We start from the raw sequence: 24,336 nt of genomic DNA, 5'->3' as shown, positions 1-24,336 counted from the left end.
ACCCATGCAGCTCAAACTCGTGTTGGTCATGGGTCAGCTGTAAATCACATCAGTCACTCTAGTATTTAAAAGAGCTTCTCATCACACTTAGAATCAAATGTAATCTTTTTTTGTCTATAGAGTCTTTGTCAATTAGGTACTGCCTATCTTTCCAATCTCATCTCATATAACTTTTCCTCTGTTTTTTTTTTTTTTTCACTATGCTTTAAAGATGCTAGATTTCTTTCTCATTTCCTGCCTTCTTCAACTAGAGTGTATGTTTCATGGAGAAAGCAACTTTGTCTTGGTTACTTGGTTACTGGTTACCATGGTGGTTACTTGCTCTATCCTAGACATCTAGCACAGTGCCTGATATGTAATAGGAAGTGAAAAAATGTGTTAAATAAACAAAGATAGAAGCAACGCTCAACATCTTCTAGTTCAACTTTATCTTTTTGCAAACAGTGAAATGAGCTCAGGAAGGTTTAAGACTTTGACCAATATTAAAAACAAAACAAAACAAAACAAAATCTTTAATGAGATAGCCAAAACATGTACTCGGGTCTCTTGACTCTCCTCTCCTATATTCTGCCTGGTGACCACTCTGCTGGTTATAAGAAGTCTGTATCAGGGATTCTGAAAGATAATAAATAGACTATAGGGCAACACATGTCCTCCTTCCCACTTACATGATGAATTTTGTGAAGTATATGCATATACAAATTTTTCTGGGGAGGAAGTCTGTGGCTTTCATCCAATTTTGAAAGTATTAAAACATCAAAAACCTTAAGAACTTCTGGCCCACATATTGTTTGTGAAATAAGTTACTTGTATGCTTCCCTTGTCTTCATATCAGTTCTTCTATTAACAAGAATAGAACAATTATTATGAACTAAATATTCACCATATTGCTAAAGGTCCCAGTGTTTATGACTTGTATTATTAAAATATTGTCACTTATGGGTGAAGAGTTGGGTTCTGGAACTATACAATCACCTGGCACATAAATTTAGGGGTACTCTGCCAACTTTATCAAAACTGACAACATGAATGTTCACACAGTGGCTGTAGCTACATTTGACCAGATATTTCCCTAGCCAGATTTTCAGGTACTCATTTCCCTAAAATACTAAAATACTAGATTGTGAATATCCATAGGGCCAATCCATAATTTCTTTCTCAGGTAAATTTTGTCTGTACTAAACCTGCTATGTGTACAGACTGGCCAGGGGGATGGGGAAAAGGAACTAATACTGCCTTTGCAATAGACTCTGGTGCCACTTCATCCCAGGCCATGGACCCTCCTACTTTCCCTGAGCACAGTCCTTCATTCAGAGTCACCCTGATCCTTGGTCGTTAATAGTTAGAATGGAATGGCAAAAGCTAAGCCCATCACATACTTTTAAAATTAGGATTGAAATTTAGAGACAGTCAGTTAAAGCTTTGATATGCCTATGACTCTACGTATAAATTTTGAATTACAGGAAGATGTATCTTGCCATATAAATGGAAAAGCAAAGAAAGTCCATCTGAAAAAAGGGAAGGATGAAGATGACTTTGATAGTCCTAAATTTTTTTTTTTTAATTTCCTTGGTTCCTGACAAATTTCCTTACTCTATTTTCCACATAGATTGAGTAGATTTCTTTACAACCAAAGCTTAACTGATGCAAAATTGCATTTCCTGTGGATGGATATTTTTGTGTTTCTTTAGTTTGTTTTATTTCCTTTATTAGTATATTTCAAAGTATAATGCCTACAAGTGCTGGAGTGAAATAAACCAGGTTTGGATGTTGATTAGATCACTTACTAGCTGAATGGAATAGTTTGGACATACTTAGAGTAAAAACATTATTCGTTCTCCTATTGGAAATTCATATTTAACTTGGTATGTTTATTTCATCTGGCAACACAATTTGTGACATATTCTCTTGCTTTGTAAAACAGAAGCAATAATACCAAATTGGCAAAGATATTGTTAAAAATGTAAAGGATATATAAATGTTATATGAAACAATTTATGAGGAATGGTTAATTATTTTCTTTCTTTCCCCCCATCCCCACTGTCCTCCTACCTGTGTTGTATTGATAATGCAAGGAGCTTGCTTACAAAGTTCATTATTATAAGACAGCCGATTAAGAACAGATACATCCTAGATGTGCTGAACTTTTGTTTACAATGTTAACAGAGCAACCTCTAGGTGAAATGACTTAATTGTAAGTTTTATAAAGCAGTGGATTGGTTGGCTTTGGAACATGAAATGGGGAAATGTTTCAGACCTTTTATGCAATGATGTCTCTATTCTTGAATCAAAGAATTTGGAAATGCTTTACTCTATCTTATTTTACTTAGGCACCAGATCCCAGGATACGCTAACATTCATTTTTTATGAAATCTCTACTGTGTTTCAGGCATATGCCTATAAGACTTCCAGGGGAAGTCTTACAGTCAAATTGTTTTCCAATTCCAATCACATCTCCTAATCTCACCTCCTGTAAAAATGAAATTAAATAAAAATACAATGAAATAACAAAAAGTATGATAGGGAGGGAAAGAGGGAAATATATACATTTACTATTTGCCTGTTCTGGGATTAAAAAATGTAAGATTCTTGATTGGGGTTGGGTGGCTGTTTACTTCTTCTTTCCTATGTCTGAGTAATTCTCATTTTCATCTTGATTACTTGTATTTCCTGACCTGGGAAATCTGGCAAGTACTGGAGGACTTCTTAAACACAGCTCAGGTTTACATGATTTCTGCTCAAAGGCAACGGAGCAATGAACTTCCTTACAGAGGCATTTATCATATATTTCTTTATTTATCACACAAGATCCAGTAGGATTAGACTTTTGTCTCATTTGAAACAGTGTGGCCTTCATGAACCACTAAGCAATGGGCACAAAAATGGCATGCTTCCATTTTTACTTTCCTTGTTCAAAGTTACCATTTCAGAGGATGATTTGTAAGGAGCAAGTGAAGAGCACATGAAGAATATGGGCAGGTCTAGTGTGGCTCTGAGTATACAGAGGAATCCTCATCATAAACCTCCTTGTCTGAGGTTTGCCTTCCATTTTCTTTTGCATTGTCACCTAAAAGCATCTGGGATGATGTAACACTCTGTGTTCTACTCTGATCCCAAGATGTTTGCTTAGCAAAACGAGAGTTACTTCTAGACTCATAAGAATAGACTGGTAAATACAATGTCTCATCACCTGGATCAATGGTAGGAGGAAAATTTGTGTCTGAATATGTCTCTGTTGTCTGTGGTGCATTATTTACAATTTCATTTGACTTTTGCAATGAAGTCTCTTCATTCCTTTTATAACAAGCAGTGCTGAAGGGTATGGCACAAAACACAAGATCTGAGGGCAGCAACTCGAACTCATTGGCTGGCCGGATAATCACAAACCTGTAAGACAAGTCAAAGATAAACAATGAGCCTGTGCAGCCAGCCAGTGTGGTGACAGGCAGTGGCCCAAATAAAGAAGTCATCTTGCTGGGCCCAAAGAGAAAATGTTTTTGTTTTGCTTTGCTTCTTGGGTTTCTGATTAATAGTAAATATCTATTTACTACTTACTCTTGAAGCACACTGCAAGAGGAGAGGTTCTAAAGTAGAAATGCCTTGCTGCATTCATCTTTTGTTCTAGCGGGAGGAGGGAAGACTGTGGTTTGGATTGGTCGATGTCTAATGGCCCTACTCCAGGTCTGTTTGCTTTTAATAGACACTATACTCATGAATTCAACTGCCACAATATTGACCACTTAGCCAAGCTTTGTCAACAGGAAGATGACATGTATTTCAGGTATTTTCATCCTGGCTTAGAACTGCTCTAACCTAATACTTATGCCACCAACTTTCACACAGAATGTAGCCTGGCCAGTGGAGAAAAGCATTTTAAAAATGTTCTATTTGAAACTCTGACTGGCAAGCAAATAACAAATGTCAGTGAACCCTAAAGAATACCCAGAAGCCTTAACACAGCATCAGTTACATAGCAAATGCCCAATGTGAGGGCAACAGTGCTTATGTGGGAATATTGAGGCAGGGTAGCCTCGTATGACTTTTATCCTGCATTGTCTCACTAGTGCCTCAAATGATCACCTCTTTCTTAGCATAGATCTCAAGGCACCATTGAACTTCCCTCATCGAAGAACCTACCCAGTTTTACCTTTCCCACCAAGTCTTCTATAACCTCAATTCTATTCTTAAAAAAATCTCCGGAAGAAGATCACATATTCTGTTTAAAACAAAAGTAACAATTCCACCCACCCCCCATCCTGGTCCCCTCAAGTGTTAATATAAGCTATATATTCTCCCAGTTACCATGTTGCAAGGGCCGTACAGAGGTGTTTGGGGGAGGAGTGGAGTTCAGGTAGAGAGGGAGAGAGAGAGCCATTTCCAGAACATCACTCCTCCCCTATTGTCTTGGTGGTGGGTGCTATAAAGTGCCTTCTTTCCACATCCATCAGAGTCATCTATAGACCTCCACTCTTATTTTGGCCTTTGGCACTTGACATGCTCTTCCTTTCAAACTCTAGTGCAGCCATTCTTTTACATGCCTGCAGTGTCTATGTGGTTTACAACTCCAGCATTCAGACACATTGCTATGACTTCCAGTACCCAATGATCTTTACCTCCAAACCACTTTTCCGGCCATGTCCTAGATGTTATAATTCCTAAAATTCTTCCACCTTTAAAATCTTAAGTTTCAATAAATCACTGCTGACTACAGCTTCTCGTCGTACTTTCTCTCTCACTCCCTTAACTTGGAGTACATCTACTATTCAATGTCATAGGGATTTCCAATCTTTGTTCTTTCACTATGTGGTCTAGTATTTCTTCACAAATTCACAATAAGCCTCCTCTTCCACTCCTCTCAATAGCTAATCTAAATGTTGACTCCTTTCTCGACTCCTGATAATGTTTCTTTGATCATTCTCTCAGCAATGACTGCATGTGCACTGAGAAATCCTAGTGTGAGATAAAAATTCCTGTAAGCCTAGTCCTCACTTGGAGCTAGATCTGCCTTGGCATCTCTTTTTTTTCCTCCTTTTCTCCTCTGGGCCAGAAAACTTGTTGCTGTTTTTATTTTCTTTTCAAGACCACTCCACTTTGAGTAATTTGACTTCCTTCTCCTTTCTCCTGGAATGGGTCCCATCAACCTATTTCCACTCTATTCCTTTCAATTTCTTCTTCCCTACTGAATCCTGTCCATTCGACTGTGGGGATCTTAGACTGGACATACACAATTTTGTTGCCTCCAGACTGTAACTGTTCCTTTCCCTTTGCCCTCCAACTACATTTCTGTTTTCCTGGGGGCTCTCAGAGTGGTCTTTCTTTAAATTGAAAGCTGAACATATCATCCCCATGATTTATATGTAAAAAGTACCATGGCTTGAAAAGAAGATCTCAATCAATATTTACCCAATGAGTCCAGCAGAAAACAAGTACATCTTTCTAATGTGGATAGTGGCATTCAGCTTTAGAAAGCTATACAGACATGGATGAGGAGTAAGTTACAAAATTGAAATGTGGAGCTGATTTAAAATCTAGCTCCACATTTCAATTTTCATTGGGAGACAGAAGCTCCATTTTCCTTACATGGCCAATATTAACTGGACCCTAATTATTCAGGCCCCTCTTCTTTATACTCGTCCCTCCTTATTCTTACATAGTTCTTTATTTTCCATGTACCCTTCCTTGCCACTGTGGACCCTGAGCTCTGGAATTCTCTTTCACATTGTATAAAGTAGCCTTGGTTCTTATGCTGCGATGGGTGGATGGTGCTTTCCAGTCTAGCACACTCCCCTTTTGTTTTCCGGGTTGATGTCCTCTTCATCAATTACTCTGTATAACCCAACACAGAGGATTCCAAAAAGATCTAACGAGCCACAGAACAGTTGTCCAAAGTTGTTTCTTGGCTGGGGAGAGAAGAGACAAACATATGTCTGCTGAGCACTTTGATTAAGCAATTATAAGCACTCACTGGAGTGTCGTTTGCTTTTCCTGGTAGTAGAAGCTTGGTAAGCCACTTCCCAATATCTTTGTGGTGGCAGTGTCAGGTGGATAGGTAATTAAGTGTATGTTTAGTTCTGAAACTCTAATCGCAGTGACTGTTTTTACCATTCTGGCTCTTTCCAGAGCTTCTGGTGGGTGTGGTGCGAACACATTGTTGCACTTGTCCTTATTACCATTGCCGTTCTGGCAAACACTATGAATGAACAATGAGTAACAGGTTGGAAAATGCAGCTTTTGAGATATACACTGAGTTAGGATGTTAAATACAATCTTGACCTTGTTCTTGGGCTATAGCCAACAAGATCACATGAATAGATAACAGTTTCAAGCCCCTGCAGCAGCAAATAGGCTCAGCAAGATCAAAAGAGATCAATCCGTTCAGTTCTGTAATTCCTCAGGATAAAGAACAAAGGGAAGACATGGCATAAACGTAGAGAGGAGGGAGAGGAGTGGGGACAAGTCTACCGTCCTCTCTGATGCCAACAGGAAGTTGCTAGCAGCAGTTTCCTGGGCTGATATACACTCACAAGTCCACCTGTAGGTGAGGAACCCAGGACTACAGAAATGCAAAGAACCAGATTACACTGAGGGAGCTTCTGGTATGTGGTTTATACCCGGAACGCTAATGCACAGAATATGGGATTTGACCCTTTTGGCAGCACACATCGACATGCACCGGGTATAGTGTTCTACCCAGAGGGTTTGCTAATGTCCTCTGAATCAACAAAAGATGTTTCCTTGGAAAAGCCTACCCCTAGCAATGACACTGGACACCTGAATGCAATGCCAATTAAAACCAAACCAGAAGGCACCACATTGACAAGTTGATTTCTCGTTTCTTGGCTAGACTCTACTCTGATTTCCAAATGCCTGGATGCTCCATTGGAATTTTCCAGAATTATTATCTTCTCCCTGGCTGTAATCTACTGTTTACCAGCTCCCTTGGCTAAGAAAACTCAAGCATTTTCCACTCACTAGTTCAGCCAGATTCTTAGACCCAAGTACAGAAGGCTTCTGGCTGATTTCAGCTGACCTTATCAAATTTCTTTAGCATTTTAAGTATAGGGAGAGTGGGCAGGCCTGGGGTCAAATTGCTGTAGCTGGGTCCCTACTCTGACACTGATTGACAATGTGGTCCCCCGCAAGTCCTTGCCTCTCTGACTCCAGCTTCTTGATCTGCTAAATAGAATTAATAATAATGCCTAGCCTATAAATCCATGAGCAGATTAAGTGGAAAAAATACTAAAGTAGACAAGCACAGAGAAAATACTCAATAAATATTAGCTGTTATAATTATTATGAATACTCTTGTCAAGGTACAAAGTTGCAGGGCCTCTCTGATGCTCCCTGTAGATTCGGGTTATTTATCTGCAAGATGGGGATAATAACAACTGCTTTATCTATGTCCCATAATTATTGTAAAAAATAAATATAACATATGAACACACGGTGATTTGTAAAATACTCTACAAATATGAAGTTCTATTCTTTTTTTTGTTATTTTTACTGTTATTATTTCAGTGCTATGGGATATCTATGAACCCAAATAGCCTGGACAATTTTCAGAAGCACAGAGAGGTAAGGAAGTGAAAAACTGAGTTCGGAGAAGAGTAGACTCACTTGAACGTCTGATAAGATGGTTTGGTGTAAAGACAGAAGCCCCAGCTTACACCGCTTTCTTCCAGACAAGAGCGTCGTGCAGCTATCTGACAGATCGTAGACCTTATCCTTATCTAAATGTTGTTCCAGCTGAGAACTTCTTCCTCCTGTCACCAGCATCTGAAGCAATTCCAGGACATGATAATTGTAGAAGGCCTAGAAAACAAAGACAAGCCACAAGCAAAGTCAGAAGAGCCAATATGTGAACAGTGGAGAAGTCTAGGTTTGGAGTTGTAGAGGGCTGTTTAACATGGGCCTGATGGTGCAGGACAGTGTTTCTCATTATAATTATCTAATGCAACTGAAGAATTACAGTTTGGGTACTGTGCTAGGTCAGGCCAAGTGCAGAGAAAGGAACACTAACCCAGTTCTTCTTCCTTGGAGATTACACTGCAGATGAAGAAGAAACTGGATAATGATACTGACACCAGGGGTTCCCCTCTTCCCAAAATGACCAGAGGAGGTATATATGTCAGGCCACAGATACCCTAATCATCATCAATGTATATTTAAAAATATATATATTTACTGAGACTTTCTATAGATTTTCCAGTAGGGAACTGCTGATATTATTGTCATCCATACCTGAGCCTTCTGAATGTGAATTTACTTATAATCCTTTTGTTTGTGTCCTACTTAGGGACAGATATTGACTTAGGTCTTATTAGTATTTGGATTTCCCATAGCTCTTATTATACTTTAGAAATTATAGGTGTTTAATAATTAAGTAAATAAGCTTTCAGAATCTTTGGCATCCAAATGAAGCTAGAGGAAGACGTGACAAACTTCTTATTTCGAAATGAGCTTGAGTTTGAATAATCCCAGCCATTTTAATAAACCCTCTTTCTCCAGGATTGCTACCACATTCAGTGTGGGCCAGCATTAACATACACGGAAAAGCCATCGGAATGTATTACCCACTAGATTTTCTCAAATTTATTCAATATATAATATTTTTAAATTTTCCATCGTTCATTTTATTTAAATTAGACTCTGGCTTTATTAGGAATGAGAATTTCTATTTTTATGTATTGCCTAAAAGCAATCATTTTGTTTTTGTAATAAATGGCAGGAAGAACTTCAATTGTTATTGTTCTAAAATATTTACCATTTGTTTTCTCTACTTTCAAATTCAGGGATCCAGCTTCTGAAACCTGGATTATCATAAGAACCTCTTTACTTCTTGCTCTGTCTTGATTTTCTGTTCATCTGCACCCATTGTGTACAATGCTTTCCCAGCAATTCCCAAAAACACAAATCAGATCACGATCTCCATCTCCTCAACCTTTTAGTGTCCTGACATAAAACAAGGCCCTCTCTCTCCGCCATGGCCTTCAAAACCTTTGGGATCTGATGCAGTCTCCCTTGCCAGGCTTGTCTCCTCCATGACCTGTTCCCTCTGGGGCATGCTAGTCCATCTACAAGTGCTCACGTTGTTCTTTTACCGCTTCATGCATTTGCTTTTGAGCCTCTGGTTCATCAGCTTGGTGACTCTTTTCTGGGTCTTCTCAGCAGAAGGAAATTTCTCTTTCTTTGGGATTCCATGGGCACTGACTTTTACTTTATTTCATTCTTCTATATTTTACAGTTAGTTGTTCGTATGGAACACACTTGAGTTTGAATCTTGGACTGTCACATCCTAGCTGAGTGCTTTGGGCAATTCATAATTTTCTCTTTTTTTTTGAGACAGGGTCTCACTCTCTTACCCAGGTTGGGGTGCATTGGTTCAATCTTGGCTCACTGCAACCTCTGCCTCCTGGGTTTGAGCAATTCTCATGCTTCAACCTACTATGTAGCTAGGATCACAGGTGTGCACCACCACGACTGGTTAATTTTTTTGTATTTTTAGTAGAAACATGGTTTTGCCATGTTGGCCAGGCTGGTCTCTAACTCCTGCCCTCAAGTGATCCACCTGCCTCGGCCTCCCAAGGTGCTGGGATTACAGGCATGAGCCACCGTGTCTGGTTGTTTATTCAGCAACAGTTTTATAATCTTTAAAGTCAACATGGTAACACTTACCTTCCAGCATTGGTTGCAGGATTAAGTAAAATAAACTACACACATTGCTAAATTCTGTTTTCTTTATCATTGCTTCTCATGTATCTGGATCATCTGAAGTGCTATTAATGAGTGTAGATTTCTGGGATCCCAGATCTCCTGGATCAGAATATATGGACAGGAGTGGGAATTGGGATTTAAAGAGCACCCTGAGAGGTTCTGACACTGGTAGTCCTCAGATCAGACTGAGCGATACTTCCTGAAGATGACGTGCTCCTTCAGAAGATAGACTATGTCTACATAACACTCATCCTCAGTAGTGCATTGAACAAGGCAGGTGCTTGAAAGCTGTAAGAATATTGACTTCAGTGGATAGGTAATTTTAACAAATAAACAAATATTCTGGTAAAAGGTAGATGTGATTGGGACAAGCTGACTTAAGAAATAATATAATCTATATGAATAAGAAGATACTAAATTAGCTTTTCCAGCATTTTTTAGGTTAAAAGATGACCTCACTTTAGTCCTCAGACTGAATCTCCTGAGTGATGTCTTCCTCCTTATGTTCCTTCTTTGTTGCATTCCACTACCACCTGGAGAGGTGTTTATGGAATAAAGTCCCCAATATCTGGTGGGGGAGTGGAGGACATAAATCCAGGTTGAATTACAATCCATTTAAGAACATGTGGCCATAGTGTACAGTGATCAAACATAATGCTGTTGGAATAATTCTCCACTGATTAAAGAAAAGGTGCAAATTCTAGGGTTATCCTGGTGTCAATGGCTCTAGGGAAAAATGTGCTTTACATATTTGACTGAAAGAGGCTTAGCCTTTGAATATATCATTTCTTCAGTTCTGACATCAAAAGGATTATAATTCTATATTGAGAAAAATAATGGGATGTACATGTCACCTATATTCTGTGAGCTCATCTCCTATTCTTATTATTTGGGGTTCTCTGACACTGACCTTTCTCAACATCCCTTTCCTTCCTTCCTTCCTTCCTTCCTTCCTTCCTTCCTTCCTTCATTCCTTCCTTCCCTCCTTCCTTCTTTCCTTTCTTCCTTCCTTCCTTCCTTCCTCCCTCCCTTCTTCCCTTTCTCCCTTCTTCCCTCTCTCCCTTCCTCCCTCCTCCTTGTTCTCTCTCTCCATCTCTTTTGTCTTTCACAAGAAAATCTGCAAGTTGAAGAGCACTTGGAACATTTCAGACTTTCAAACTTGGCCAATGTTTCTAATATCATCTTATTTACTGGAACTTGGACTTTCAATGTTAGAAAATGTTGCTGCTCGTAATGTTTTAACTTTTAGCTACTGTGAATGTTGTGGTCCCTGTCATAACCTAGAATATTACCTAATGGTATAGATGCTAACATCCTACTCAAATGCTGCTTTGCATTCTGAGAATCCTCAAAGGCCTTAAGATCAAACATTCTTCCAGAAATACTTCTAATCTCAGAGTGAGATTATATGATAGGAAAACTGCAGCTAACAAGCCAAGTGACCTTAAAAAAGTCATGTAACTTTTGTTGGCTTGACTTTCCTTATGGGTAAAGGAAAGTGCTCACCAAGTTCACATCTGGTTTTGAAAATATTTTGTTGTAGAAGCAGACAAGAATCCTGCATATGAGCCTGGCTGCCCCACCATATTTTAATTTTTATAGCATTGAACTGATAGAAGATCAAAAACAAATCTGAATTGTATCCTGTAGGCATTTTTCTTCGGCTGGATCAGTTTACGGTAGTATACCAGGGGTACTTGAAGCCATTCTAATGTCAACTGTATCATAAAGTTTGTAGGGAAAACCCATTATTTTACTTTGAAAAAAATAGCACAGGCCTATCAAGGGACAGAATTTTTTTAATTGCATGAAAATTTAAACAAACGCTTAGTATTTCTAAGCAGTGACAAGTTCACAGCACATTACTGTGGGCTTTGTGGCCTTCTTGGGACTTACACATTTATTCTTGGTGTTTATTAGGGCGATGGAGAGAGGAAGGTGGAAGAGCTCTATGAAGGTGTCTGAGTACACATGGGAAGGAAGAGGGCCCTTAATATCACGTTGAAAATGTAGTTCACCAGGACTGAAGTAATGGCTAGTGTTCTCATCTTGTTTCAGAAGCTGCTGAAGCATTAGCATATGCATTCAGGGAGCCTGCATCTGCTCTTAGCCTTGACCTTCTGTGTAGTGCGGGTAGAGTCTAATTGTAACCTCTGTAACCTCTGTGTTGCAACGGGACACAATCTCTTGGTGCATTAAGCTGTGCTGCAGGTTGAAAGTGTCAAACACAGAAGACAGTTTTTGGGGAGGAATATTATGAGACAAAAGGGACACGAAAAATGGGGCAAAATGTGACTCCTGCCTCCTGCACAGGACTTGTGGCTGGAAATTGGAACACTGTCTCAGAATAGAGGAGAACAGGATTCTGTTTATGTTATGCCTCTCTCTCGGTCCTGTATCCTAACTTCAAGGGAATGAGTTCCAAAATCTTCTTAACAACAGGCGTCTCTCGGGCAATTGAATCTTATGCAGGCGCCTCTAATATGCCACAGATGAAAGCAGAGTTGCTCTGATGGAGGGAAGAGGTATGAGTGAGCAAGGCGGGGTGGGCACATCTCCTCCTCTCTGCACTGAGCATTCTCAGGGAAGAAGCCCTCTTACCTAAACTTGAAAATCCCTGTGTGGCGAGGACATTGATCATCACAGAAATAGATTTCTGGAGGGTCAGTTGATTGTGGCAGCAAGGAATGACTCTGGGATCACATACACTTGGATCTGAAAACTAACTCATTACTTGTAAATGATGCAACCTTTGGCAGATTATTTACCCAGCTAAGCTTCCGTATTTGACAGGAGAATTAAACTGGGTAATGGAGGTAACGCACTTAGTGAACTCCTTGGTTCTGGGTAAGTGCTTGAGAAATGTTACTCTTCTTAGGGTCGATAGACATTATTCTTGATATTATCTCAACAAGAAAACTCATCAAAATAAGATGCTTAGAGACCTATGTAGGGAAAGGTATGATCTGGGGGACGAATACTGTGATTTTCAGTAACGTTTGCCTTGGGGTTCTGTGAGGGATCAGAGCTCCAGGACCCATAACTGCCTTTCTAACTTAATGGGGAGATCAAGGTCTTTGCCTTCCCACCAACCCTCAGCCAGGAGATGCTCCAGCACATATGGAGAATATCTGAAGTGTTTGAGAACGTATTCAGGAGCCTCGCTAGTGACTCCAGGTGTTTTTATTGAAAGGTGATAAATGTTCTCTTCCGCTCCAAGGGTATTTCCATGTGACCAGGTGGTAAGATCTGGAGTCTACCCAAGACCAATGGTCCCCAGAAGAAAGGAAACAATGGGATTAGAGGCTCAGGCTTGACCCTTGGATCTTTCTTTGGTGATAAGAAGTCACCCCACACTTATAAGGAAGCACATAAAAGCAGTAGAATCAGGTGCAGGGAGAAGTGAAACAAGAAGGAAAACAAAAATAAGCAGCATTCACAATTATTTTCAATGGCCTAGTTCAGCTCATCATTAATGTTACCGTATGTTCATTTTGCTGTGCCAGAAAGATTTAAGAGCTGGGGCAGAAGACTGCTAGGTAGAGATTTAGAGATTCAAAAAAAAAAAAAAAAAGAAAAGAAAAAGAAAGAGATTTAGAGATTGAAGATTCACTCGGCACCCTTGACATAGAAGACACCTTCTTCTCTGATGCTCCATTGCCATCCCTACCCAAATTCAGTTGAGCAAGTGCCAGTCCTATAATAAGTACTTACCAAGAGTTCTTAAGGCAAAGCTGATGACCTGCTGTGGGTGTGACCTCATGCAACAACCCCAATAATAGGTCACATTGTGTGGCCTTTTTTTTTCCTATGTAGCACATTTTGTTTTCCAGCAAGAATCTTCCTTTTCCACTGAGTGAAGCCCACTGACCCAATATCTGAAGGCAGTCTAGGAAGAAGCCACACTCTTTAGACCACCCAAGGCCAATGTCACACTCAGCTGCCGAATGGTGGGAGGCATCAGGATTCCTATGACCAAGTCTGTGTTCCTCATGCTGGCTTGTGTTGTATGTTCATTTGTTGCTGTCCCTACTCTTCCAGCCCTTCCCTGTCCATCCCGCCCTTCTGACTAACTCTAAATAGAATCTGTGGTTCTGTTCCTGCCTGTGTTAGCTGGTGGTGTTTAATTAAGTCTCAAGTTTAATTTAAAACATGAAGCTGCCTGCTATCTAAGGATCTCTGAAGAGAACTGGGACCTGAAACCCACCTGAAATGAATCTGCAGACAGGTCAAGTTCATCGAAAGTCACCTCCTGCCTGACACTCCAGTCATTAATTCCAGTCGAGTTAATTGACATATCAGTGACAGTCAGTGGTATAACATTTTCTCGGACACAACCACCTTCTTGGAAAAGTAACCTGACTTGACTTTCTCCAGTGCCTCCCTGGCTCAGCAAAGGCTGAGCTGCTTAACTCTTTAGAAGCCATGCACTCTACCAATTCATCTAATGTTAAACTACTGCTGAAGTGGTATTATCTCGCTAAGAGCTTGATGAGGTATATGAGACCCCTACCATGGCTTAGAGAGGCAGAGCCCAGGGCAACACAATCCCTTCCATGCTGAATAGCATTGATGTCAGGAAGGGGATGCATATGCCCAGCCCTAATCCCTTAAACTTGCAAACTGTGCCTTGAGGCATTCCTGAAATTCAGGAATGATGCCTCTCCAAGTTCACTTTCAGAAGGCAGCAAGTTCATGAACTGCTCAGACTCTCTTGAATTTCAGCGTCTGAATATTGACATCCAGCCATTTTGCAGCTCTTCCCTTGAAAATCCTAGATAGGAGGAGTGTGTGAGGTAATGGTTATGTGGCTTTCCTTTGGAAGAATTCTTGCAAGTCATTCACAAATGGCTACATGCCGATCTTGTGAGTCTCAGTCAACTTGAAATTTCTCGAACACCTTGGGGTGTGCTCCCACATCACTGCCTCTGAATGCTGTGCTCTCTCCTCTCCTCCAGAGCTGGGCTCACCTCCCACCTTCTCAGCACCTCCTTCCCTGAGAAGGTGGCATTACCGAATCTTGCAACTCCTTCCCGAAATTCCACATTTCCTACCTCACACCTCCTTAGTCCTTGTAACTGGCATCCCTCTGTGTTATTTATTTATCATACATATGCCAATCTCTGCCACTCAGCAGGCCCCATGTGGATGAGGCTTCTGACATTCTCACACTGCTGATTCCCCAGCATCCAAACAGTGCCCTGCACAGAGTAGGTGTTCAGTGGGCATTTGTAGGGTGAATTAATTCCACTCAGGGGAACCCTAATGAATGGAAAAGATCTGCCAGGAGGCTAAAGAGATGCTGAACACTAAAGAACAACCATGTAGTCAACAGTCCGCCCCATGAGAGGAGCAACGTGGAGGGAGATTTGACTTAGCTCTGAACAAAACTCTCAACAGCAAAGGGCAGAGCTGCTTCCTTGAGGCCCTTTATGGCCTGAAACTCTTCCTGGATCCATTTATGGGCTATTTCCATATGACTGGTTGGGAGGATTTTAGAGAGAGGGGAAAGCAGTATCTACTGAGCTCTGACACCAAGGGGCCTGGTCTGCAGAGATGCCTTTGAAGCACTCACTCTTCCTGGCATCAGAGGTTCTGGCTCCAAGGGTCTCAAGTTTTTAATCTTGAAAATGTGAAAATGTTGCTTCCCATACCAAGAAGTTATCAGAAAAGATAAATTAATGCGTGGAAGCAAGCTTCTTTTTGAAAATCAAAGAGAATGTAGAACTGTGTTATCATCTACCCAGCCCTACTCTACCTGCTCACTTCTCTGCAGGGGGCTTGGTTTTGGGGGTTTCGTTGCTTAGCTGTTCTTACCGTGGCCAGGAGAGAATCCAAGAAGCTGCCGGAAAAAACAGCGCCTGTAGAAAAGGCAGTGCTGAGATGCAGGTTTGTTTCTTGGAGAGACCTTTCCAGTCCACCAAGCTGTTCAATAAAGTGAATGTTGGAAGGATTTTCTGCAAGGCAAGTGGCAAAAAGGAAAGACAAGCAGAACAGGTTAAGAACATAAGAACTGCAATCCATGCAGGCCAAGGGGTGACCACTTGATCAAAAGATCTAATGTCTACTTTTGGGTCTCTGTGGGATCTACCACTGTTTCAGTACATTTTTTTTCTTTCTATTTGTCTTCCTTCCCTCAAAAGACACATAGATCTGTTGGGTACCTTCACCATCAAGGGGACATTCCTGGTGCACAGGCTTAGTTTCTCAAGAAGTGTTCTTATTGCCATCCTTGTATAATTTATCCTTCAAACCAGGATATTTTGGGGAGCAAAAGAGAGCATGCTCAAAAATTGCCCTGGAATCATAGAAATAAATAGGAACATGCCCAGTTAAAATCTTTTATTTCTCAAAATACTATGCAATGGATGACTTGGCATTTACTTGGCTTCCTAGAGTCACATAAGCCCAGTGCCTCTCAAAATTTAATGTGCGTAGGAATCACTTGGCGACCGGGTTGCAATGCAGATTCTGATTCACTGGGTCTAGGGTGTGGGCTGAGAGTCTACATGCCTAGCCAGCTCCCAGATGCTGCTGAGGTTGCTGATTCATGAATCGCACTCCATGTGGTAAGGGCTTAGGGAATCATCCTAACTGAGGCCAGTATAGCAGTAGCCAAATTATCCATCAGCATGTCTATACTGGCACAGGCTCCATCAGCATGTCTATTCTGCCCCCAGACCCCTGTAGGCAGCCTCTGAGGTGAATATAGCTGGTCTTTGCGGAGCATGAGAGGAGAGGCATTGCTCTCCTCTAGGAGACAATGCTGCCTTTGTTCCTAGACTTTTTTTTCTTTTTTTGAGACAGTCTCATTCCATGGTCCAGGCTGGAATGCAGTGGTGCAATCAGTGCAACCTCTGCCTTCCAGGTTCAAGCAATTCTCATGCCTCAGCCTCCCAACTAGCTGGAATTACAGGTGTGTACCACCATGTCTGGCTAATTTTTGTATCGTAAATAGAGACTGGGCTTCACCACGTTGGACAGGCTGGTTTCCAACTCTTGACTTCAAATGATCCACCTGCCTCAGCCTTCCAAAGTTTGTCTCAAGAACAGCATTGGAAGATAGAGATGTTGTCTCCCATGGGAGCAAAGGGAAGGCATGCTTACTGCGTGTTATAAAAGACTCTGGTCTCCTGAGCTTGGGTTCCTAACCTAAAGAGCAATCTACTGTGGGTACAGGTGTCACTTGGGCCTCTTCATGCCACCTTGTGGAAAGCAGGGCTTGGGCAACCAACACAAAAGTGAGAATACTCTGGCTGCTGTTACTCTGAGTAGTAAACTGATTGGTTTTGTTTTGTTTTGTTTTGTTTTGGTCTCTGATCCAGGAGTCTTATAGCTTCTGCCAACATCCATGAGACTGGGGCAGGTGAACTTGTTGCTTTGCAAGTAGGATAGTCTTAGACTCTCCACAGTTCTTGATACTACAATTATTTAAATGACCAATCCAAACAAATCTGCTGGACATGCAACTCAGAATCCATTGCTTGCTATGACTGGATGATGCCCTAGGGCCTTAAATTATTCCTCAGTAAGTTTGGGGGAAGTGACACTAATGAAGGAAGTGATATTAATTAATCATTTTATTCCAAGAACAGCATTATTTTTATAAAAGATGAGCAAGGATGACTAATGTCAACCCACATCTCCTGTGCACGTCTACATTCCTCTCCTTGCATTGTGAACCTTACACACACACACACACACACACACACACAGAGACACACACACTCACACACACACAAACATCCCATGAGCCTTTGTCCAAATCCTGCTGTATCACCCTAAAGTAATGGCCTCAGCTTTCCTGGCTATTTCTCTGCAGACCCCCATGCATTCTGTACCAAAGGGGTACAGAACATCAGACCTGCAATTCCCATGTCAACATGACCCTTTCCAGACAGCCAGACAACAAGAACCTGTGTGAGCTGGCAGCTGGCGTGTTAGGCTAACTTGACAAGCACCACCTGGCGCCAGAAACAAAATCTCTAAGTCCCTGGGGAGTGACCAGATGCACCTCTGGGTCAGTGAGAAACTGGATGATTTCTTCCCAAGCACTCTAACTTATAGTCTTCTTTGAATTAATGCATTTGGCATACACATTTTATCCGCCACTTCCACAGGTTTGCATTCAAGGATTCAACTAACCACAGATGAAACCCGTGGATACAGAGGGTTGATGATGCTATGCCATTTTACATAAAGGACGTGAACATCATGGATTTTGGTGTCTTCAGGAAGTAGGGCCAGGGGAGGAGTGGGGAGTGAGTGAGTTATGGAACCATTGCCTCACAGATACAGACAGCCAACCGTATACAGCTCAGGAGTTAAAGACAGTTCAAAGTGGAGGAGAAAAATAAAATGTAATTAAAAACTGCTTCAAGATGGTTAGAAGTAGGCAGGCAGGTACTAGGATCCAGGGGTCTGGGATGTTCAAAGCTGAATTTCAAGAGCCTCTGCTCCAGAAAATGGCCAGGAAAGCTAGGTAACAATGAGGCAGTGCCTCACTTCTCACCTGCTACACTGTCACTCCCAGCTCATGTGGCGGTGACACCTGCTGATTCCTCTCTAAGTTTCCCTGCTTTGTTTGTAGGATAAGAGGTCTAGATGTTCATCTAATTTTGGATAAATCCCAGTAGTTTAGGTAATCAAGCTCATAAAATGCCCATTATGCATTTTTCTGTTTAGTAAAATCGGGTCAAATCACAGTCAGGACCAGTTTTTAGAGATCATCTCTGCATTGGTTCAATCTGTGCTAATACCATTCGCCTCTTCTCTGGGATTTTCTCCTTTTCTCTTCAACTACACTCAGTAGTAAATCCCAATGTGTCCCCTGGTGCCCCAGCAATGCACCCCACCAAATGCACTTGGGCACTCTTCCCTCCCTTGTCTTCTGTTCCCAGAGCTCCCCTTGCCTAGGGAAGTTTCTTGCTTTGTTTGGTGTTGATGAGAGATAAAAGCATATTCTGTTAATTCTTTGAGAGGTTTTTTGTCTGTTTTAAGGAAGTATCACTAAGGGCTGGGATTAATGTGATATGGGGAAAATATATGGGACGCAAAATTTGGGGACACCAAGGGTGAGCACTTCGTCTAAGTCTGTACCCCTCATGCCTCTCTTGCCTTATCCTGGCCCCAGCCCTGGTGTCACTGCTGGAAAGGAAGGCATTATAAAGGATTGTGAGATTCTACCAGGAGGAAGAAAGCATTGTTCACAATGAGCACTAAAATAAGACTTGCTGGTAGGCAGTTTTCTATCTCTTTCACTAGGGGATAGAGTGGTTCTCACCAGTGGCAATTTGTCCCCTGAGGTCACCTTACAATGGCTGGAAACAGTTTTAGTTGTCACCACTGTGGGGATGCTATCCCCATCTAGTGGGTAGAAGTCAAAGATGCTGCTAAACATCTTTCAATACACAGGATGGCCTCACAAAATTAGAAAATGTCAACAGCAGCAAGGTGGAGAAACTCTGCCCTAACCTATTTGGTGAGCCCTTTGAGGGATCAGTGGGCTTTCCCACATCTTCATAGTCAGGACCAAAAGTCCTATGATGGGGTTGACCAGTCAGTCCAGGGAGGTTCTTTCTAGTGGTTTTCCAATCTGTGGTCCCTCCCTCTGAATGAGACTATGCCAGTTGCTGTTTCCCCCCTCCCCCCGGTAACTGGAAGAGCAGGGAAGGCAGATGTCATTTCTGCACTCTGACATCAGATATGCTGATGTTCCCAGTTGGATCAAAGCCCAGTGTAACATCCAGGCAAGCACTTAAAGCTCTGAGCCTCATTCTGGTTCTTGAGTCCTTTGACTGTGAATTCCAAAAAGAACCTTGGAACATCAGTTATATATCACAAAAATTTCTCCATTGAATTTTGCCCTTGAAACACAACTTACTTAATTCAGTGAGGATAGGGACTCTTTGGCAGTTTGATTTCTCATTAGATCTTGTGTAACCTGGAGTATTCTCTGCAAAGAAGAAAGGAGGCGATAAATACAAACACAATGGCTTACAAAACTTGTCAAAATGTAGAAGGATATCATGTAACTTGGTACTTTATCTTAGCAAAGTTACTCTCATGTGCAAATCTCAAATCCTTTACTATGTTTAGACAAAAATTATTATTTGGATCTCCTCAGCATCTCCTTTTGATAAATGTGTAAAGGGGAGTGTGTGTGTGTGTGTGTGTGTGTGTGTGTGTGTGTGTGTGTGTTCTTTCTTTTTTTCTCTCTTTTTCTTTTTTTGAGACAGGGTCTTGTTCCATCTTCAAGACTGGAGTACAGCGGTGCCATCAGAGCTCACTGCAGCCTTCACTCCTGAGCTCAAGCTATCCCCTTGCCTCTGCCTCCTGATTAGCTAGAACTTCCAGCACATGCCACCATACTCAGTTAATTTATTTTTATTTTTGCAGAGATAGGGTCTTACGATGTTGCCCAGGCTGGTCTCAAATTCCCAGCCTCAAGTAATCCTCCTGTCTTGGCTTCCTGGAGTGCTAGGATTATAGACGTAAGCCATCATGACTGGCTATGTCTGTTCTTTCTAAATGGCACTTCAAATGACTTACAAAAAGGCAAAGTTCTCCCAGTAGCTGCTTATTGATGCCACAATTAAGATATGCATACTCTTCACTGAGTGGCTGTGCTAGGTAACAACCCAGTCAGGCAGTGGCTCAAACCACACCAATTTGCCTGTAGCATTTTTAGGAAACTGCAAGTAGATGGGTGGTACTGCCCCCTGAGTGCTTTAGGGCACGCTGCGAGTGGCTGCTGCCTCCGGTACTCTCTGCCTCTTTGAGCTTCTCACTGGATGGAGGCACTGTGGATGTCTGCAGAACTGGCTGCCTAACTGCCTACATATGGAAGGCTGTGGGATTTCTTAAAGACTGGGCTGGGGTGTCATTCAGGGCCCTTGACGTCTGTGCTGAGGTTATAGACACGTTTCCCTCCTGTCTTCGGAGATAAGACACTGCAGTGACCTCTGTGAGCCGTGACTCCAAAACAGGGGATGCGTGGCACTGGCCTGAAACAGCTTTATCACGTGCTGAACTATGGTGAATTTCAAAAGAAGCATGACCTCAGAGGTTTAGTCTCCAGCTTAAACTAAAAGCGTAAGGGAAAATAAACAGAATAGAAGGTTGGGTGCAGTGGCTCACACCTATAATCCCAACACTTTGGGAGGCTCATATGTGAGGATCGCTTGAGCCTAGGAGTTCAAGACAATCCTGGGTGATATAGACCCGTTCTCTACAAAATTTTTTTAAAAAATTGCTGAGTGTAGTGGTGCACAGCTGAAATCCCAGCTACCTAGGAGGCTGAGGTGAGAGGGGCACTTGAGCCCAGGAGTTCAGAACTTACAGTGCACTCCAACCTGGGCGACAGACAGAGACCCTATCTCAAAAAAAGGAAGTTCGTGGGGGAGAGAAATAGAAAAATGTGGTGCCATTTAAAAAAAAAAAAGTGCCATAATGGCATTATAAGTTGTGCTTACAACTGTTGGTTGCTTTCTTAAAGTTTCCTTAGGATATTATATAAGAGGAAAAAATATTGTAAACCATCAAGATGTACTTGTAATTAAGATTCCCTGCTGCTTAAAAGAGAGTGAAATCTTTGGAAGGTCCTTAGTTTCCTGAGTGAGGTAATTGGTAGGGGTGAGAAGGGGAATGATCTGTGCTAAGGCCCCCTGAGAAGCAGACAGACAGGGAATGGAGCCACTGAGGTGGAGACCCGGAAAAGGGGAAATCCAAAGAGAGGTGGGTTTCCAGAAGGAATGCTATGTGCTACGATATTTCACACCTTTTCCATCTCGCCACTGAGATGGAAAAGAGCCACTTCCTGTTAATGCAGACTACAGCTGAATATATTTCTGGTTTCTAGTAAATTTCTGAGTAATGAATGCAGGATAAAAACGGAAGAGCCCAACACATTTGGTTTATGTCTAGAACCGTCAGTGACCTTACGAATTTCACAAAATCCTTCAGTTTTTGGTGAGGAAGGCCAGAGGGCTAATTGGATTTGCACAGCTATTAAAGAGGAAGGTTTATAAGGATGACTAGAGATCTTGATTCACTGATAGTTCTTATTCTTGATGAAATCTAAATACCTTAAATTATTTTTCTTAAAAAAATCTCTGAGATTTGCATAATGCAGGAAGACTTGAGGGAATTAAAGTTCTATTTTATTCTCAGATTGAGATGCCTTATTTGTTTCATCTGCCCTCTTTCCCTCATTTTCTTCTCCCTTCTCTTCCTTTCCCTCCTTTCCTTCCTCTTTTTTCTTTCTAATTTCTTTCCTTTTCTTCTTGTCTTCCTTCCTTTCTCCCCTTCCTCATTCCCTCCTTCCCCCTACCCTTCCTTCCTTCCTTCCTTCCTTCCTTCTTTCCTTCCTCCCTTCCCTTCCCTCCCTCCTTCCTTCCCTCCCTCCTTCCCTCCTTCCCTCCCTCCCTTCCTCTCCTCCTGTCCTTTCTTCTTTCTTCCTTTTCTTCCTTCCTTTCTTCCTTTCTTCTTTTCTCTTTTTTCTGTTTTCTTTCCTTCTTTCCTTTTCTTCCTTCCCTTTTCCTCCCTCCCTCCCTTTCTTCCTTCCATAAATATTTTTAAAGTATCTACTCCATGCTAGAACTATGTTCATTCTTGCCCCAGTTACATATCACATGTTGCAAATACAAAATAGTTTTGGATATTGATGAGAATGAAAAAAACCCCAAACTTTAGAGGCTAGTGATTGAAGTTGGAGATGCGACTTTAGATAAGGTCCCAAGAGGGGCATCTCTGACCTTAGGACAGAGTCTGAGAAACAAGGAAAAGCCATCTGGCAGAGGGGTATGATAAAGAACCCATGGCAGGAAATAGCCAGTGTGAACAGGGTGAAGGAGCAGAGAATCCAAGCTTCCTGCTGGCTTGCAAGATCCTAGTTTTCCCTTTAATTGCCATGGGTCAACATCATAGGGTTTAAAGTAAGGAAATGAGATTATCTGATGAATATATATAAAAGATCTCTGGCTGCTAAGAGCAGTGGGCACTGTAAAGAGATAAGATAACTCCTACATGTACAGGTACCCTGTGAGTTAATCATAGTGAGATCATCTTTGACGACGAGAAAACTCAGCCAGGATTTCCATACCATGCCCAAGGTCACATGGCTTGTAAATCATGGATGAGTCTTCACAGCCTGATCAGCACCAACTTCAAAACCCATTCCCTTTTCAGGGTACCTACTTTGTAGCCCTATTAAAATATACATGGTTTGACTGGAATTTTCAGTAAAATATTGAAATCAGTTTCCTGCAAAGGAGAAAGCTCTCTATGGGGAAATCCTTTTTTGAACCCCACTTTCTGATTCCAGTTATCTGCTAATAAAGGTCTTGAGACTGACTTTTAGAGTCTGGTGTTCTAATTGGGTATAGACACATTCACATCAGCTGAAGCAACTATATGAAAATCTGCTTCTGAAGCTGGCTGAAGGAGAGCAACTGAATTTCCACATTAACTCCATCCCTTTTAGAGCAATGGTTAATTTGAATGTGTCAGATCATAGCCTGGGTACATTTTACTGATGTCAATATTTTTGCTACCTAATAGTACATAGTATTATACCTGAAATCTTCCAGCCTGGCAGGGTGCTATTACAAAAGATTGCTTAATTGTAGATTACTTCTGTACATTTAAATTTCAGTAGCATATTAAGTTGTCAGGCTTAATTACCGTTATATGTTTAGATTATGCACAGATTATTTAGTTCAGTACCTAGGTTTGCCAACCTGTTCTCCTTGTGATGTGACAGGGCAGTAATTAGAGTATTACAGAAAAAACTAAAATTTCCCATGGAGCTGTCCAGGAGGGCTGGCATTCTCGCTGATCCTTCAGAGAGTACTCAGTCTGCTGCTCCCCCCACCCCCGCCCCATCCAATGTCGCTTGGTGAATTTCTGCTGGGAATAGCCTTGGTGGTCTTAGCTTGGCTTCACATTTATGTTTATCTTGACTAGGAACATGTGGAAAAACCCACTGATCCCTCAAAGGGCTCACCAAATAGGTTAGGGCAGAGTTTCTCCACCTTGCTGCTGTTGACATTTTCTAATTTTGTGAGGCCATCCTGTGTATTGAAAGATGTTTAGCAGCATCTTTGACTTCTACCCACTAGATGGGGATAGTATCCCCACAGTGGTGACAACTAAAACTGTTTCCAGCCATTGCAAGGTGACCTTAGGGGACCAAATGCCACTGGTTGAGAACCACTCTATCCCCTAGTGAAAGAGATAGAAAACTGCATACCAACAAATCTTATTTTAGTGCTCATTGTGGACCATGCTTTCTTCCTCCTGGTAGAATCTCATAATCTTTCATAATTTCAGCTCTTGGAGGTGGGTATTCCTGGTTCTACCTCTTATGTATGGTGCAAGAGGAGTATTATTAAGAAATGGGGGCCAGGTGCGGTGGCTCAAGCCTGTATTCCCAGCACTTTGGGAGGCCGAGGCGGGTGGATCACGAGGTCAAGAGATCGAGACTATCCTGGTCAACATGGTGAAACCCCGCCTCTACTAAAAATACAAAAAATTAGCTGGGCATGGTGGTGCGTGCCTGTAATCCCAGCTACTCAGGAGGTTGAGGCAGGAGAATTGCCTGAACCCAGGAGGCGGAGGTTG

At 41.7% G+C, this 24,336-nt stretch overlaps 1 protein-coding gene across 1 annotated transcript in view; it reads right to left on the bottom strand.

The window, feature by feature from the left end:
• Nucleotides 1-1,850: 1,850 nt before the first annotated feature.
• Nucleotides 1,851-24,336, bottom strand: part of KCNU1 (potassium calcium-activated channel subfamily U member 1) — a 133,055-nt gene continuing 110,569 nt past the window's right edge. The window contains exons 24-28 of the mRNA XM_037741569.1: nucleotides 19,598-19,669; nucleotides 15,532-15,671; nucleotides 7,618-7,812; nucleotides 5,782-5,900; nucleotides 1,851-3,387 (exon numbers count right to left, since the gene is read on the bottom strand). Coding sequence (XP_037597497.1) covers nucleotides 2,982-3,387; nucleotides 5,782-5,900; nucleotides 7,618-7,812; nucleotides 15,532-15,671; nucleotides 19,598-19,669 — 932 coding nt within the window. The 3' untranslated portion in view covers nucleotides 1,851-2,981. The remainder of the gene's footprint in view (nucleotides 3,388-5,781; nucleotides 5,901-7,617; nucleotides 7,813-15,531; nucleotides 15,672-19,597; nucleotides 19,670-24,336) is intronic.

Source organism: Cebus imitator, unplaced genomic scaffold (genome assembly GCF_001604975.1).
Source record: "Cebus imitator isolate Cc_AM_T3 unplaced genomic scaffold, Cebus_imitator-1.0 Scaffold5, whole genome shotgun sequence".
Classification (NCBI taxonomy): Eukaryota; Metazoa; Chordata; class Mammalia; order Primates; family Cebidae; genus Cebus; species Cebus imitator.
This window is presented reverse-complemented; position numbering and strand designations above follow the sequence as displayed.